Below are 16,604 nucleotides of genomic sequence, written 5' to 3'. Positions count from 1 at the left end.
GTGGTAAGAAGATATATACACACATACAGAGAACATGAAAAGGTGGAATTTGCCATACCAACTCTAAGAGGCTAATTAAGATGAGCTATTAGCAGCAGGAGGAAAAAAAAAACTTATAGTGATAATTAAAATGACCCATTTCAGATAGTTGCCTCTTAGAGTTGGTACTGCTACTCTGAAACCTGAGATGGTTGTGGCATTGTTAGAACCTCTGCTGTGAAAATTTGATGCTCTGAGAGAGGATGCTTGTGTGCCCCCCAATAAGCACATTTTCTGGAAGGTTTACAAAACTCAGTGGTGCATCACACAAGTGTGATTGTGAAGAGGCAACATTCTTGTAGAAATAGGTTACTCACCAGTAACTGTATCTTCTTTTTTTAGGTTCAGGGCATGTCATTCATAGCTGCAGTGTTGATCTTGAATTTGGATACTGCAGATGCCTTCATTGCTTTTTCTAACCTTCTGAATAAACCCTGTCAGATGGCATTTTTTCGAGTGGACCATGGCCTTGTAAGTACACAGGAAACTCTAATCCCTTTATGCTTGTATTGAAAATGTGTTCAGGTACAAGACAGAACTTCAGCAAGCGTTCATAGTCTGTTTTTCAAAGTTCTAACAAACCTATTTTTAAAGCAACAATTACAAAATAAAACTTACTGAAAGGGGAAAACTGAATGAAATAGCTGCCCTGTACTGTGTGATGCTCAGAGATTATTATGAGCATGATTATTCTAAGTGCGCCAATTTAATGCATGCATTGTAAATGGGAGCCCAGATCAGCTTAACAGACGTACAAAAATGGATTGGAAGGCACTTTTTATCCCAAACGAATAGGTTGCTAAAAACAAACTGTTAATGCTTTACAATTTGAATCAGGTTCCCCATTTCTCTCTCTCATAGTTTTGCTGTGTCAGCTCGGATTTGAAAGGTAGCTAAGGGGATTAGGCAACCAAATCCTTACTTCCTTAGGCTCCTTTGAAATTCCCAGCTGGCATGTAGAACGTACTACATGGAGAAAATACCACAATTTCCAAACTTCATTCCAGTTGTTGTAGCTGTTACAAATCTGCTGTAGGTGCCTCATGAGTTTTTTTTGAAAATCGCTTTGACAAAGAAATGTGACATTCTGTACGTCTTCCCTGTTTTTCCTTTTTAAACCAGAAGTATTTGCATAAAAATATATTAGTTTCTTAAAAGTTCAAGTGCGGGGAAAAAAAGGAGTGGGAACAGAGTGATCACTGTGGGAGTGACTGTCAGCATTTCCTCCCTAGCCCTTGTATAGTAGGAGACTGATACATATGACTGCTCTGTTGCAATTCCTGAAACTCGTCAGCAGTAGAAGCCTTTAATGTGGTACGTTGCAACTCAATTCACATTGGCAGCAGCAAGATCAATCTTGTTCTGACTCCAGTTGGCTGCACCCAGCAATAGGGAGGGAGCACTGCTGTTGCTCATGTACACAAACACATTACCCATGAGGCTGGCAGCAGAGTGATACTTGTTAAAACAATGTTTTTATCCAGTGGAAGGTTAGTGCCCTGGTAGCCCACTGGACTGTTGTCCTACAAATCAGTTTTAGCCCCTATTAACTAAATGGAAAGTGTAGTAAACAAATACTTTTAGGAAAGTGGTGGTTGTGAGAGCTTGTGGAAATAACACTACAGTATTCCCCAATTGCCTGTCCTAGATTAAAATCCTAGGGAAAATCTTGCCACCCTACATAGTGAGATGTAGTAAGGAAAAAGTAACCGACTTGATAGGATGATTGAGGATGAGTTTTCTGATGGTTAGTAAGGGGAGCTTGAGATGGGACGTCTTTCCAGATCCAGTGCTTATCCGATGTGCCTGTTCAACCATCTGTGGAACAGATATGATAATCTGACTCTCTGCTTCTCTAAGGTAAATGAGATTTATTGATCCAAGAGGTAAATGCAATATATCTTGATTGCCAAAATGAGAAATTGACATATGTACTATTCATGCATTCTTCACGTTTTCTAAACTATCTGGAAATGTTCCATTTATGGCCATAGAACCATTAGTACTACTAGTAGTCCTAATAATTTAATGATTTTTTTTGTAGCGTGTTGAGTAATTGCTTTATTGAATTCATGTTATTTCGTGAGTCTATAATTACATATTCATTTCAGGGCTTCACTTTATTCCACTTATAAATAAAAATTATACATCCATGCTCTTGTGCTGGTCACCGTATTTGAAACATGACATATATTTAAGAAAATGGTAGAATACACTGTGTTACATACAATCATGAGTAAAAATACCTACCAATTAATCTGTCAGGATCAAGATAAAATACCCTTCAGCTATTATTTCAGTTCTAGTAAGGCTGTCTGTCTAATGAAAGCAATACAGCATTACATTTTTCAGACCATTGTAAGAGTGTTACATAAAATACAGTATCTGGAATGCTGTGCAATTGAAAAGCTTTAGTATGCACTGGCATTAACCTCTAAATATTAAGATAGTTTAGAAGCTAGGACTGGACGTTGCATTATCTACCTACATTTAGATTATTTCTCTACAGTGTAATTTAAAAAAAGAGTTCACAGCCAGCTGCAGGAACTCTGTACTGTTACTAATGCATAATTGGACGTTTTTTCCTCCAGTTACACAGTTCCCTGCAGTTTAGTTCTGATTTTCATGTTCACCGTACAGCTTTTTCTCAATGACACATTGAATGCAGGGATTTTGCAGAATTATTGTATAATTATTTCTGTGCCATGTAATTGCTCTTTGATTGGTTGCTCTAAGTTCTTCTTGTGCTCCTTGGCTCAGTTTTCCAGCTGTTTGCTTAACGCTCCAGTCAGCTGAAACAGAAAAGCTCCAGAATGTACATGGAAAAGAAGAAAAATATTAAAAAGCAAAGAAAATGGGTCTGTCAAATGGTTAAAGGGGACTTTAAAAAACAAAACAAAATGCACTTGCTTCCATTCTTCCTTCCATCCACTTCACTTTCCCTTGTGTTGTGGTGGGACCAAGAGTCCTGCTCGTACAACGGTTGTATTTGTGTTGGGAGAATCTCAGTCTGTTCCTCCCATTTTAGGGAGGAAATGTTGTAAATACCTATTGTAACCAAAAATATATTAATGGAGGGAGAGGGGGAGGAGAGGGGAAGAACCTTGCTGAGCCAGTGGGATTGAGAGAAGGCATGATGGGGGAGGAGCAAGAAAAGAGCAAATCTTTTGTTTTTAACTCATTAACAGTTTGCCTCTCCACCTGTGTGACAAATCATATTGTGTTTTTGTATTTTATTTGGCTGTTTAATAATAAATTTCACAATCAATTTCTGTCCTCTTAAAGGTGTAGTAAGGCATTGGACTGGGAGTCAAACCTGGTTCTGTTTCCATCTTTGTTACTGATTTGCAAAGTGACCTTCAGCCTTCTGTTTCCCCTCCTGTAAAATGCATGTGATGCTTACCCTCCTTTTTAAATCACTTGGAATACTATGAGTGAAAATTGTGTGTAAGAGTATAACCTGTCATTATTAACTCTCTAATAATGGTTAATGAACTTCTTAGCTTCCGACCTCACTTTATCGGCTGTAAACTCTTCAGATTGGAATTCATTCAGTCTAAGATGATTACTGCATAAACAGAAAGCACCCTTAAGTTGTTGTTTGTTGTCGTCGTCGTCGTCGTCATAATTTTCCATTACATTTAAGTGCAATAACCAATAAATTGCTTATTTCACCTGCTGGTGTTTTTCTTTCCAAAAGGAAAATGGCCTAGATCCAAAACAATCATTTCTTCTATTGAACAGCTTTAGGAGGCTATACAGAGTGGAACTCAAACATACATGCACATGCTAGCACTTAAGCCCTTTGTGTAAACATTTGTCTACATACTTTACAGTGTATAATTCATATTGGGGTTTTGTGCCTGTTTCAAGAAGCGGTCCTGAAATTAAAATCCTTAAAACTTCAGTAGGAAAAAAAAAAGTTAACTAATGATTTTTCTTTTATTTTTCCCAGATGTTGACCTATTTTGCAGCATTTGAGGTATTCTTTGAGGAAAATCTGCCAAAGTTATTTGCTCACTTCAAAAAAAATAACTTGACTCCTGACATCTATCTTATTGATTGGTAAGACGGTCAGAGTACTGTATAAATGTGTACATATTAGTTTGTAGTGTCGTATACACGTTTATATAATAGATGATAGAGTTTACAAAATTTATAGGGGCTTAGTCAGCATTTCTGTTTAAATACTTTCTTTCAACAAAGAACTTTGTTTCAAAACTGTCTACTGTTAAAATGTAGTTTTTATGTTAAAATTGAAACACACTCCTATCCATGCTATAAGCAGAAATGTATTTCTATAAGCAGTTTGTGATATTCATCTAACCTTTTTATAATACTCATGGCTGAGTTGTGTCCATGCATCGGTTTATTTCACAAATCAGCTGTGTGTCAACAGCGTTTGCACCTCCCTATCTACCACACATTAGAATCTGCATTCTGGGCAAAAACTGGTAGCTATCCCATACTGCATGAGTTGGTGATAAAGTGCCTGGGAGACCTGCATATAGAACAGCACATGGGGAGCCGCAGCATGGGATTTTATGCACAGAGCTGGAAGAAAGGAGAACCAGAAAAACAGGTTGCACAGGCATGGCTGTACAGTTTTTGGCCACACAACAATATATCAGTGATTATGGGAAGACAAATGTTGTCTTAGGCCTCTGTCTAGTTGGATGAATTATGGTTAGTTTTCAGAGTTATTAACACAGTATTAACTGTGGTGTGTGTTGACACAAATCATGTTTATAACCAACTGTGCCACTAGTTGGTACAGACCAATTAAAAGTTGAAGTGTAGACAGGAACATAATGTTTTGGTTTGGAGAGAACAAAAGAGTATCTGTTAGTTTCTGGCAATTGGAAGTGTTTTGAAATGTGAAATTGCCTTCAGTTAGTCCTTAATCTGACTTAGTGCCTTTTGGCTGGAAATGAAACCACAAATCGGAACCCCTTCAAATTTCAGGGTGAAGAGAGTAGTTGGATATGAGGCTGCTACTGGTGTTTTGATAGTATGTTGGCTTCAGAACTCCAAGGGGACTGTTCTGCAAGTTGAGGTTTGGATACAGCTGAAATTTCATTAACAGCTGATCAAGCAAGTTTTCAACCATTCGTCCTGATAGCAATCTCGGAATCAGAATACAATATTTTAATGTTAAATTGGCTCAGGTTAAAAGTGGTTAATCAGTGTGTGCTATCACATCTTCTCACATTTAATGTATCCTCTACATAAGCTCCTTTAATATAACGGGAGAAACCTTATTGTAAAGGAGTTTCTCCTCCTTAAACTACCTGTGCAGCCCCAGAGTTTTGGGGTTTGGCACACCAGCCACAGTAAATCCATACATACATCAATGCAGGAGACTTCCTTAGAGTATAAGTACTGCTAAGTAACCTAGATAGGTTTGTATTGTCCATTTTTTTGTGCTGTGGCTAGGTTGGATAAATTCACTATTTGAGACTGGAAAACCACATTAGCATTCGAATGTGGTCAGATTACATCCAGAAATCTCTGCCAATGGTTAAACCTGTTTTACATTTCGGCCTTAACCATACATTCTTTTCAGTTGGCTTGTTGTGCACAGTTAATGTTTTTTTAATATTATACTTTGGTTGGAAAATGCCTTAGCGTTTAGTGGTTCAGACTGTCTAAAATGGGAATTGAATTTGGATGCCTCCATTTTGATGTGGTCAGCTGGAGACCCCTAGAAGGGATCCGATTTTCAGAAAGTGTTGAGTTCCTGTCCTCTGAAAATCAGACACTTTGAGGTGTTTAATTTTAAATACCCCCAAACTGAAGCACCTAAAATAAAAATAATACCTCTTACATAGTGTTTTTGATCAGTAGATCTCATAACACTTCAGGCTTGTATGTATTTATTCTCACCATATCCCTGTGTGGTAGGGAAGTATTATTCCCATTTTACAGATCATCAATCACTTTTGAAAACCTTGAACATAAAACTGCACAAGTAGCATGAATATAATAGAGTCTGTATTGAAATCTAGGTTGGATATGTTAATGATCTTCAAGACTATTTATCTGTTAATGCACCAACATTGTGCATATACAGTATTCATGGAACAAATCTTAGTCAATCCCTGTCCCAAGGTGCTTGCAGTCTGAGACCGATACATAGCACAAGACATACCAGGAGATCCAAAGGAGAGTGCAAATTTGGGGTATTCTGATTTTGCCCACTTGAATGTAAAATTGGAATGGAAAAGCTGTGGTGTAGTTTTGGAGGTGCGGGAGGGATGAACTTTTGAGAGGGATTGCAGTAATGGAAGAATGAGGACATGTTGAGTTGGGGCTGGGATGCTGTTTCATGCACAGGGATAGCATGAAAGAAGGCATGAAAGTGGAAGTAGGAGGGGACAAAGGAAGGACAGTGAAGCTGGCATAACTAGGATGAGGAGGGGGAGACAGCTGGAGGTGCAGAAAGCCTTGGAAGCAACCTTGAAACGCTTAGGCAAGGCAAGGAGGAAGTGGGGAAGCCAGTGGAGAGGAGTCAAAGATGTCAGATAGAGCAGTGGTTCTCAACCAGGGATCAATGGCCCCTTGTGGGGGCTGTGAGCAGGTTTTGGGAGGGCCACTAAACAGGACCAGCATTAGACTCACTGGGACCCAGAGTAGAAAGTTGAAGCCCCACTGCATGGGGCTGAAGCCCAAGGCCCCAAGTCCCACTACCCAGGGCTGAAGCTAAAGCCTGAACAATGTAGCTTCGTGGGGGTCCTGGGGCATGGGGCCCCGGGCAGTTGCCCTGCTTGCTACCCCCTGACGCCAGTCCTGGCTTTTATTGTGGCACAGGTGGGCTGTAGAGTTTTTATAGCGGGGGGCGTGGGGAAGGGGCTCAGAAAGAAAAAGGTCAAGAACCCCTGGGATAGAGCAAGGACGTTCTTTTAGCAAATTCATTTTGGACACACAAGGTGGTTATTTGGGTGTCAGAGCAGCTGGAGGGGAAGAAGTTATCGTATTCAAGGCACAAGAGTTTATCTTCCAGTAAGTTTCAGAATTGATCTTTAGGGACTCCTGGAGTAAGTATCTCAACTGCTGAGTTAAGTCATGTGGAGGGAAGTGGACTTCAAAATATCCAGGAGCCACACTATAAAGCAGAGGTTCTCAAACTGGGAGTTGGGACCCCTCAAGGGGTTGAGGTTATTACATGGGGGGGTTATGAGCTGTCAACTCCAAACCCCACTTTGCATCCAACATTTATAATGGTGTTAAATATATAAAAGTCTTCTTAATGTGTAAGAGGGGTTGCACTCAGAGGCTTGCTATGTGAAAGCAGTCATCAATACAAAAGTCTGAGAACCCCTGCTATGAAGGTTTTATAAATCTTAGCTAACACCTAGTATTTCACTTGAAAAAGAATTGGAAGCCAGTGCAGTCTCCAAAGAACAAGTGTGATATGCTTCTTGTGAGAAATATAGTTAAGCAAGAAGACAGCCATATTTTTGTATTAGCTGAAGTTTTCAGATACCCTAAAGGTTAACTCCCAAGCAGAGCACACATGACTTTGGTAACTGTCGATCCAAACTGGATCATAGCATATGTGCGAGAGGTAATGTGACACAAAAGAAAACTAGAAAGGTCTGCATCTAACAGAAGTAACCCCAAGTGGGAGAGAGCACTTTCTACTGATATATGGGCATCTAAAAACAGATGAGGATTCACAAGGTCTTGTATCCACCTGCCAAGATGGCCCCTTTAGTAGAGGGAATAAAGAGGAAAATTTACAACAGTAAAATCAAGTTAATCTCATTTCTCCATATTTAATTTTTCCTGAGTGATGTCCAAGGGGCTAGAAGAGGCATTAAAGTTTGCAGCTGTTTTAGCTCCCCCTAGTGTCAACTAGTTATACTTGTCAGTTTCAGTAGACAGGAAATCAAAAATTGAAATGACTTGAATTTCAAAAAATATTTTTTCCCAATTTTTTTTAAAAAGCAGTTCTCCAAAAGCTCCAAGGATTTATACATATAAGTGTGTGTGTGTGTGTGTGTGTGTGTATGTATGTATGTATGTGTATATATACACACACACTAAATTTTATGACAAGCCCAGCATATAATTACCAATTTACAAGTTATCTATCAAACAAAATAACATCCCTTCATCAAAGGAAAAGAAACGAAATTTACAGTGTGTCCAAGAGGTAAAGAAACTTAGGCTGTGTTAGATCAGATTGGGGGAGGGAGTGCTGGAGGAAGACTTTTCTCATGGAAAATGTTGAGTTACCAGTAACCATCCCATTTTAAACCAGTGGCTGTTATCTCGGACTTCTCCACTGATCACGGTTGCTGTATGATGACATTGGTGGAGAGGGAATCTCTCGGGTAGCTAAATTTGAAACCATTTCATAGAATCCTAGATTAGGGTTGGAAGAGACCTCAGGAAGTCATCTAGTCCAATTCCCTGTTCAAAGCAGGACCAACACGAACTAAATCATCCCCGCCAAGGCTTTGTCAAGCCAGGCTGTAGAAACCTCCAAGGATGGAGATTCCATCACCTCCCTAGTTAACCCATTCCAGTGTTTCACCACCCTCCTAGTGAAATAGTGTTTCCTAATATCCAGCCTAGAGCACTCCCACTGCAACTTGAGACCATTGCTCCTTGTTCTGTCATCTGCCACCACTGAGAACAGCCTAGCTTCATCCTCTTTGAAACCCCCCTTCAGGTAGTTGAAGGCTGCTATCAAATACCCCCTCACTCTTCTCTTCTGCAGACTAAATAACCTCAGTCTCTCATGTGCCCCAGCCGCCTAATCATTTTCATTGACCTCTGCTGGACTCTCTCCAATTTGTCCACATCCCTTCCGTAGTGGGGAGACCAAAACTGTACACAGTACTCCAGATGTGGCCTCCCCAGTGCCGAATAGAGGGGAATAATCACTTCCCTCAATCTGCTGGCAGTGCTCCTATTAATACAGCCCAATATGCTGTTGGCCTTCTTGGCAATGAGGGCACACTGCTGACTCATATCCAGCTTCTCATCCACTGTAATCCCTAGGTCCTTTTCTGCAGAACTGCTGCTTAGCCAGTTGGTCTCCAGCCTGTAGCAGTGCATGGGATTCTTCCTAGTGCAGGGCTCTGCACTTATCCTTGTTGAATCTCATCAGATTTGTTTTGGCCCAATCCTCCACTTTTTCTAGGCTACTCTGGACCCTATCCCTACCTTCCAGCATATCTACCTCTTCACTCCCCCCCGCCCCCAGCTTAGTATCATCTGCGAACTTGCTGAGGGTGCAGTTCTTTATTAATCATCTGGATGATGGGATGATGTTGAACAAAACCATACCCAGGACTGACCCCTGGGGCACTCTGCTTGATACCAGGTGCCAACTAGACATTGAGCCATTGATCACGAGCTGTTGAGCCCGACAATCTAGCCAGCTTTCTATCCACCTTATAGTCCATTCATCCAATCCATACTATTTTAACTTGGTGGCAAGAATACTGTGGGAGACCATATCAAAAGCTTAGCTAAAGTCAAGATTATATGACATTCACCACTTTTCCCCATACCCACAAAGCCAGTTATCTCATCACAGAAGGCAATCAGGTTGGTCAGACATGACATGCCCTTGGTGAATCCATGTTGACTGTTCCTGATCACCTCCCTCTCCTCCACATGCCCCAAAATGGATTCCTTGAGGAATCCTCTGTGGCCTACTGCACATCTGGAGCATTGCTCATTATTCTACACCCAGGATGCCCTTCTTGTGGTCACGGTAGAGGCCATAATTCTGGCTGAAGCATCTGTGACATCCAGTGTGAACTGCAGTGATGTCTTAGCCACTAAACAGCCTTTGCCAACAAATGCATGAACGTCCTGTCTGGAGGTTTCAGGCAACTGGTCCACAAACTTAGACATAGCTGTCCATTTTACAAAGTTGTACTTAGACAATGCCTGCCAGTGTGCAATCTGCATTTGCAGGAAGGAGGAACTATAAATTTTCCTGGCCACCCATCTTTTTGGAGTTCTTCTGTGATGGGTTATCACCCCCATATGGGAGCCGTGGGAACCCCTGCACCTCTTTAACCACCCAGCTGGGCTGGCCCTGCTCACACTGCTTTGCTGGTGATTCAGCCTCTCCAGGCTCTGTTAGCACCCAACACGACAGCAGGTGGCGCCACACACCAAAACTAAGCTACCTGAGTTCTGTACCTAAACCACTGAAGGACAGGCAGGCATCAACACCCAATTTCCCAGCTACTCCACCTGGCACCCTTGCTGGAGTATAAACCCAAAATTATACCATCTTGCACTGCACAGGGATCTGTACAAGGTAAGCTCATTAATAAAGTTCACCTTCCCCTCGATGTGGGAAGGATATGCAACAAGTCTCTGTTACCTAAACTGAGATTTTTTTCCCCAGACACTTCCCTCAAAGGCACCCTGGTTTAGATAAAGCAAAAACAAGTTTATTAACTACAAAAGATAGATTTTAAGTGATAGCAAACAGAACAAAGTAGATTACCTAGCAAATAAAATGCAAACTAAGTCTGTCTAACATACTACATGGGATATGAATTAGCCATTTCTCACTCTGGCTGATAATAGAAGCAGTCCACCAGGTTTACATACACAGGCTAGAAATCCTTTTAGCCTGGGACCAGCACTTCCCCCAGTTCAGTCTTTGTTCCTCAGGTATTTCCAGAAGTGTCCTTGTGTAGGGAGTGAGGCCTCTAGATGATGTAACGCCCCACCTTGTATAGCTTTACCACAGGGCGGGAACCCTTTGTTCCAAACTCAGTTCCCATTCCTGCCTGTGGAAAAATACAGGTACTAAAGTGGAGTTCAGTAGTCACATGCTCTTACTGAGTCTTAGCAGCCATTACTTACAAGCTGGCTGAAACATTTTACAGGAAGGCTCAGCTCTTCCATAGTCCATTGTCTTTGCTGATAGGCCATCCACACTGTTTAGCGTCTTCATTGTTGTACCTGAAAAGCTAGCTGTGGGTGTTCCCAGAGTAAGCACATTTGAAATACAAATACACAGTCAATATTCATAACTTCAGATATAAAAATGATGCATGCACAAGAAAGATAATATTCAGCAAATCATAACTTTTCCAGTACACCTCTGTCAAGGTTTTTTCCCCACTTTGAACTTTAGAGCACAAAGAAGTGGGGACCTGCATGAACACTTCTAAGCTTAATTACTAGCTTAGGTCTGGTACGCTGCCACCAGCCAGAATTTAGTGTCTGGCACACTTTCTGTTCCCCCAAAACCTTCCCTGGGGAACCCAGATCCAAACCCCTTGGGTCTTAAAACAAGGAGAAATTAACCATCCCCCTCCTTTTCCCCCCCAACTTTCCCCTCCCTGGGTTGCCTTGAGAGGCTTCACACCGATCCAAAGTCCTTGGATCTTAAAACAAGGAGGAATTAACCATCCTCCCTCCCTTTCCCCCACCAATCCCTGGTGAGTTCAGACCCAATCCCTTGGCTCTTAAAACAAGGAAAAATCAATCAGGTTCTTAAAAAGAATTTTTACCTTTTCTTTCTTTAATTAAAAGCTTTATCTCTGTAAAATCAGGATGGAAAATGCTTTACAGGGTACTTACATTCATATAGACCAGAGGGACCTCCCCCCCCCGCCTTAGATTCAAAGTTACAGCAAACAGAGGTAAAAATCCTTCCAGCAAAAAGAAACCTTTAAAAGTTGAGAAAACAAACATAAGACTAATCCGCCTTGCCTGGCTATTACTTACAATTTTGAAACATGAAAGACTGATTCAGAAAGATTGGGAGAGCCTGGAATGATGTCCCGTCCCTTTCAGTCCCGAAAGCGAACAACAAACAAAACAAAAAGCACAAACAAAGACTTCCCTCCACCAAGATTTGAAAGTATATTGTCCCCCTATTTGTCCTCTGGTCAGGTGTCAGCCAGGTTTACTGAGCTTCTTAACCCTTTACAGGTAAAAGAGACATTAACCCTTAACCATCTGTTTATGACAACCTCACAACCCATTTTGTACAAATTTAATCACAATTCTGTCATACCCCCATGATGAATGAGGTGTAGTGTCATACCTTCTTCTTAAGAATGGACTTAAACCTGCCCTGCCATGTCCTTTTGTTCACTGTGGTTATAGGTGTGGAGTTTGGGCCCAGGTGGAAGTAAAAGCCCTCAAAATCTTGCACCAGGATGAAATAGCTTTTCTCTGTGTGCTTTACAGTATATGGTACCAAACATGACATGCTCCAGAGTACCTTTTTCAGGCTCTAGAAGTGCATCATTGAGAGGCATGGCTGCTGTCCCAGGAGCAGACAGCTGCAGAATATCTACTAACTTATGGGTATTCTCCTGCAAGAACTCTGCCTGAATGCCCAGTGAAGCAGCCATGTGCTGCAAAAGGTCCTTATAGCCCTTGAAATCTTTCAGCATTGGAGAAGAGGAAGAACTAGGCACTGCTTTGTTGTCTGGTATGAAGAAAGGGTGGTTAACTTTGTCAAGTCTGGCTCCTATTCCTGGACTAGCGGAGCTGGAAAAGACAGTTCCATGGGCTCTGCACAGGAAAGGCTCACTGGTCCACAGTTCCCATCACCAATCTGCCCAGCAATCTCACCTTAGAGCGAGCTGAGGAGTGCAACCTCTGTGACTGAGCAGCATCCCATGGATTCTGTGGAGGTTACTGGTAAGGATAGGCTGTGGGTGGCCAATAGGTGTCCCAGCCTGACTGCGAGATGAGTGCTGGTGCCCTTAGTACTCCGTAAATAGTCGCTGATATGGAGCCAACGATGGATAGCAGGAGGAGGAAGACCCCCACCTTGATGTTGAGGAGCCTCAGGTTTCTGGGATAAAGGTGAGGCCAGTCCTGAGGGACTGAGTGATCAGTCTGACTGATGTGTCGCCCAGAACTAGACGGGGACTGGTGCCAGTGATGGAATTGGTAACCAAGTAGAAGGTTTTCTCTTAGGCTATTGTTTCTGTAGCCTTTCTCTGGCACATTCATCTACTCATGCAGTTTGAACTACCCAATCTTTTCCCTGTGATGGACACATTTGCCTCTCCCTTCATCCATTCCCCACTGGTTATCTTGACATCTCTTTAAATTCATGGTGGCCTGAACTGACCTTTCTTCCAAAATTCTCCCCCCCCTCCCATTTTCTGTCACTATTCTCCTGGCCAGTCAGGCCTGGACTTCGGGAGGTGTGTGAGGGGGGTAATCTTCAATTCCTCTTTCTCCCTTCGGCACACATCCTGGCTGCGTACAAATCTTGCAGCTTCTTCTTAAACAATGTTAGTAAGATTCAGTCTTAGCTGTGGCTGAAACCCTCATCTCCCATCATGATTACTAAAACTGTTTCCTCTCTGGCCACCTTGTCATAACTTTAGTCCCAGATTTGGACCCTACTTCTCCAAAGCTCAGAGAAAGCAGGCAGACAGACAAAGACCTCAGACACAAAATTCCCTCCACCCAAAGTTGAAAAAATCCGGTTTCCTGATTGGTCCTCTGGTCAGGTGCTTCAGGTAAAAGAGACATTAACCCTTAGCTATCTGTTTATGACACACCTCCACATGCATTTTGCCCCCTCCAGGCCCTATTCAGAATACTGTCTCTAAACTACTCTTCCTGGCCCCATGTCTGTCTTTTTTTTTTTTTGTTTTTTGTTTTTTTAAATCCTACCAGCTGCTTCCCCTTCTCTCTTGCATTAAATTCAAGCTTCCTGTGATCACCCTCAAGATGAAACACTGTTCCCCTACCTTCTTATCTCAGTACCAGAACTTTTCTACCCTTGTGTTCCATCAGCTTGTCAGTCATGTTGCTCAATTTGTCTGTTTCTTCTGCAACCATTGCCACACCTTCTTCATCAACTTCCTCGGAGCTGGATATCAAAGTTCCACTACTCTCTCCTTACACACATCCTACCTGAAGACCTACTTCTTCCATGGCAGCTGGAACAAACAAAATAAGCTACCTATTTCACTTATATATCCTAAGAGAACTATTCATCATAAAGGGGAGAGGGATAGCTCAGTGATTTGACCATTGGCTTGCTATACCCAGGGTTGTGAGTTCAATCCCTGAGAGGGCCACCTAGGGATCTGGGGCAAAATCATTACTTGGTCCTGCTAGTGAAGGCAGGGGACTGGACTTGATGACCTTTTAGGGTCCCTTCCAGTTCTGAGATAGGTATATCTCCATATATTTTATTATTATATGGAGGGGAGCAGGGTCAAATGTTGGGAGAGGCATGGCATAAGATCCCTGGAAATTAGCATGAGAAAAGACAAAAGGAGTTTTGGCAGGGGAGTGCAGTGGAGAAACTTAATTTATAAGACATGTCTAATGCCACTCAAGCTATTCTGTATATTACATCCCTTTTCCCCCATTCTTTCTCTTGATGGATTTTATGCCCATTAGGGAAAGGAACTGGGTCTTCCTATAGGTATGTAAGTCACCTAGCACATTTTGAATAGCTTTGCAATCTAAATTATACTTTCTGTAAACCAGTGTATATATTTATACCAAATATAAATTAACTTTCCAGTATCTGATCACTAACAAACTTACTCAGCTGTTATTTAAGACTTGTGTGCCTCGGTGGTGGTGGTGGTGGTGCTGCTGTTGCTTACATTTTTTTTCTTACACCCTAACCCTAAAGATTTTCCTCTGTTTTCAGGATATTCACATTGTACAGCAAGTCTTTGCCACTAGACCTTGCATGTCGTGTCTGGGATGTGTTCTGCCGGGATGGAGAGGAGTTCCTATTCCGTACAGCCTTGGGAATATTAAGACTTTTTGAAGATATTTTGACCAAAATGGACTTTATTCACATAGCCCAGTTCCTAACAAAGTTACCAGAGGACTTGCCTTCAGAAGAATTCTTCACATCTATTGCTGCAATTCAGATGCAAAGTAGAAACAAAAAGTGGGCTCAGGTAAAGAGAACTCATGTCTCCTTTGTATGACAAATTAAGGAGCATTTGGCAACGCATGAGAAAATGCATAACAGTGCAGCGGAGTATATTTTACGGTTTGGTAGATTTGTAAATCACTTTATAATGCTGGCAGGTGAACCTTTAGTGAAAAGGCTGGTTGTCCTGAACGTTTCCCCTCTGGAAATCAGGAGCTGGATCAATACTCATTACGAGAAAATTTTGGTGGATCCAAGCTTGAATTGTGGCAGTGCACAGCATTTTTCTCCTATTATTAATTGCAAAGGAGGCTAAAAACCCCTCAGACATAGTTCAGTATTAAACTTGATTTTTTTTTTTTAAAGTTTGCTTTGTTGGAAAAGATGAGATACAGGATTCAGTTATGAATTTTCTCCATTCCATCAGCACTCTGTTGCCAAACTGTTGTAATTAACAGGAATCCTAAAAATCCAATTGCCCCAGAAAACCTGGAATTTGCAATTTTTACAGAGAATCTTTAGTTTTTACATTTTGTGGAAAAAAAAACATATTTACCATTAACTAAATTTTACTGAAAGTACCAATGTCACTTATGCAATGCATGCAGCCTTACCCTCTTGTGGTTGATTTTTGAATGCGCTTTAAACTAAGCATACTTCAATAAACTGCTTCGGCATATAGAGGTTATTCAACAGTATATAAGGGTTTGTGTTTTAACGCACCTTAAATTCCCCTTCAGCCTCTAGATGTGAGTAATTAAATTATGAAAAGATGCTGAATACTTTTGTCACTCTTAAACACCATGTCATTGAGATTGGCAAGGACAAATTTCACACTGATGGTAATAGGCTGTTCTGTACTGTATGTAGCAGGGCTGTAGATTACATTCAAAGGCAGACAATTGTAGAACATATGGAAAGCGCTAAACATAAACTGAATGAAAACAAGGCTAAAACAGCAGGGCTGTCGACAACAGTAAAGAAACAAGACACTGACTGAATTATTCTATTAATTTTATTTTATCATAATGGTTGGCACTGATAGGCTTCAAACTTGCTTAAAATTGTAAAATATCAATAAAACCTGTTCAACTGATATCTGTATATATGGTGGGTAGGGAAACTAAAGTTCAGCACTTCATTTTAATTGCGGAAACACACATTCATGTGTGTGTTTTGATCAGATAATTTTGTTGTTTTTATCACTGAAAACTAGGATCCCCAGTCATAACCTCAGCCAAATAGTGGTCAGGTATGGCAAGGCAAATTTGGCTTTCTGCTCATACTTCTGCAGAGAAAGAAGCTGCTTACCGGTAGCTGCATTTCTTTGTGTGCTGAAGTGCGAAAATGTAGAGACCAACTTAGCTGAGCCCTAGGGTAGACCACAAATAGTTGTCCTGCAGCAAATGTTTGTTTCGAGCGTCCGGGCTACAAGGTATAAATGTGTTCACTTCAGTGCCTTGACCTAAACAAGCAAATCAGTGCAGTGCCATTTGAGATCTTCCTTTGAAACCCAGTAACTCAGTCCTTTTCTTGGATAGTTACTGCTACCTCTGTCATCAACATAACACTTATTCACTGCAGTCTCAGGCAGTTAAGATTCATTTGGTATTATGTGTTTTCTCAGTCAATTTCTGGTGGCAGAAGGAGATGTTCTACTATAAGTGTGGCAGAATAGATACACCACGAAGTCTAG

General features: G+C 41.3%; 1 protein-coding gene across 3 annotated transcripts in view; it reads left to right on the top strand.

Moving 5' to 3' along the window:
- Positions 1-16,604, top strand: part of TBC1D14 (TBC1 domain family member 14) — a 99,235-nt gene that overhangs the window by 79,106 nt on the left and 3,525 nt on the right. For 2 of the 3 annotated variants that reach the window (XM_030563118.1, XM_030563121.1), the window contains 3 exons: positions 382-510; positions 3,995-4,104; positions 14,675-14,933. In XM_030563118.1, the coding sequence (XP_030418978.1) occupies positions 382-510; positions 3,995-4,104; positions 14,675-14,933 (498 nt within the window). Of the gene's footprint in view, positions 1-381; positions 511-1,823; positions 1,998-3,994; positions 4,105-14,674; positions 14,934-16,604 lie in introns of those variants that run through there. The other variant, XM_030563120.1, reaches the window with a different exon arrangement.

Source organism: Gopherus evgoodei, chromosome 5 (genome assembly GCF_007399415.2).
Source record: "Gopherus evgoodei ecotype Sinaloan lineage chromosome 5, rGopEvg1_v1.p, whole genome shotgun sequence".
NCBI classification, from domain to species: Eukaryota; Metazoa; Chordata; order Testudines; family Testudinidae; genus Gopherus; species Gopherus evgoodei.
This window is presented reverse-complemented; position numbering and strand designations above follow the sequence as displayed.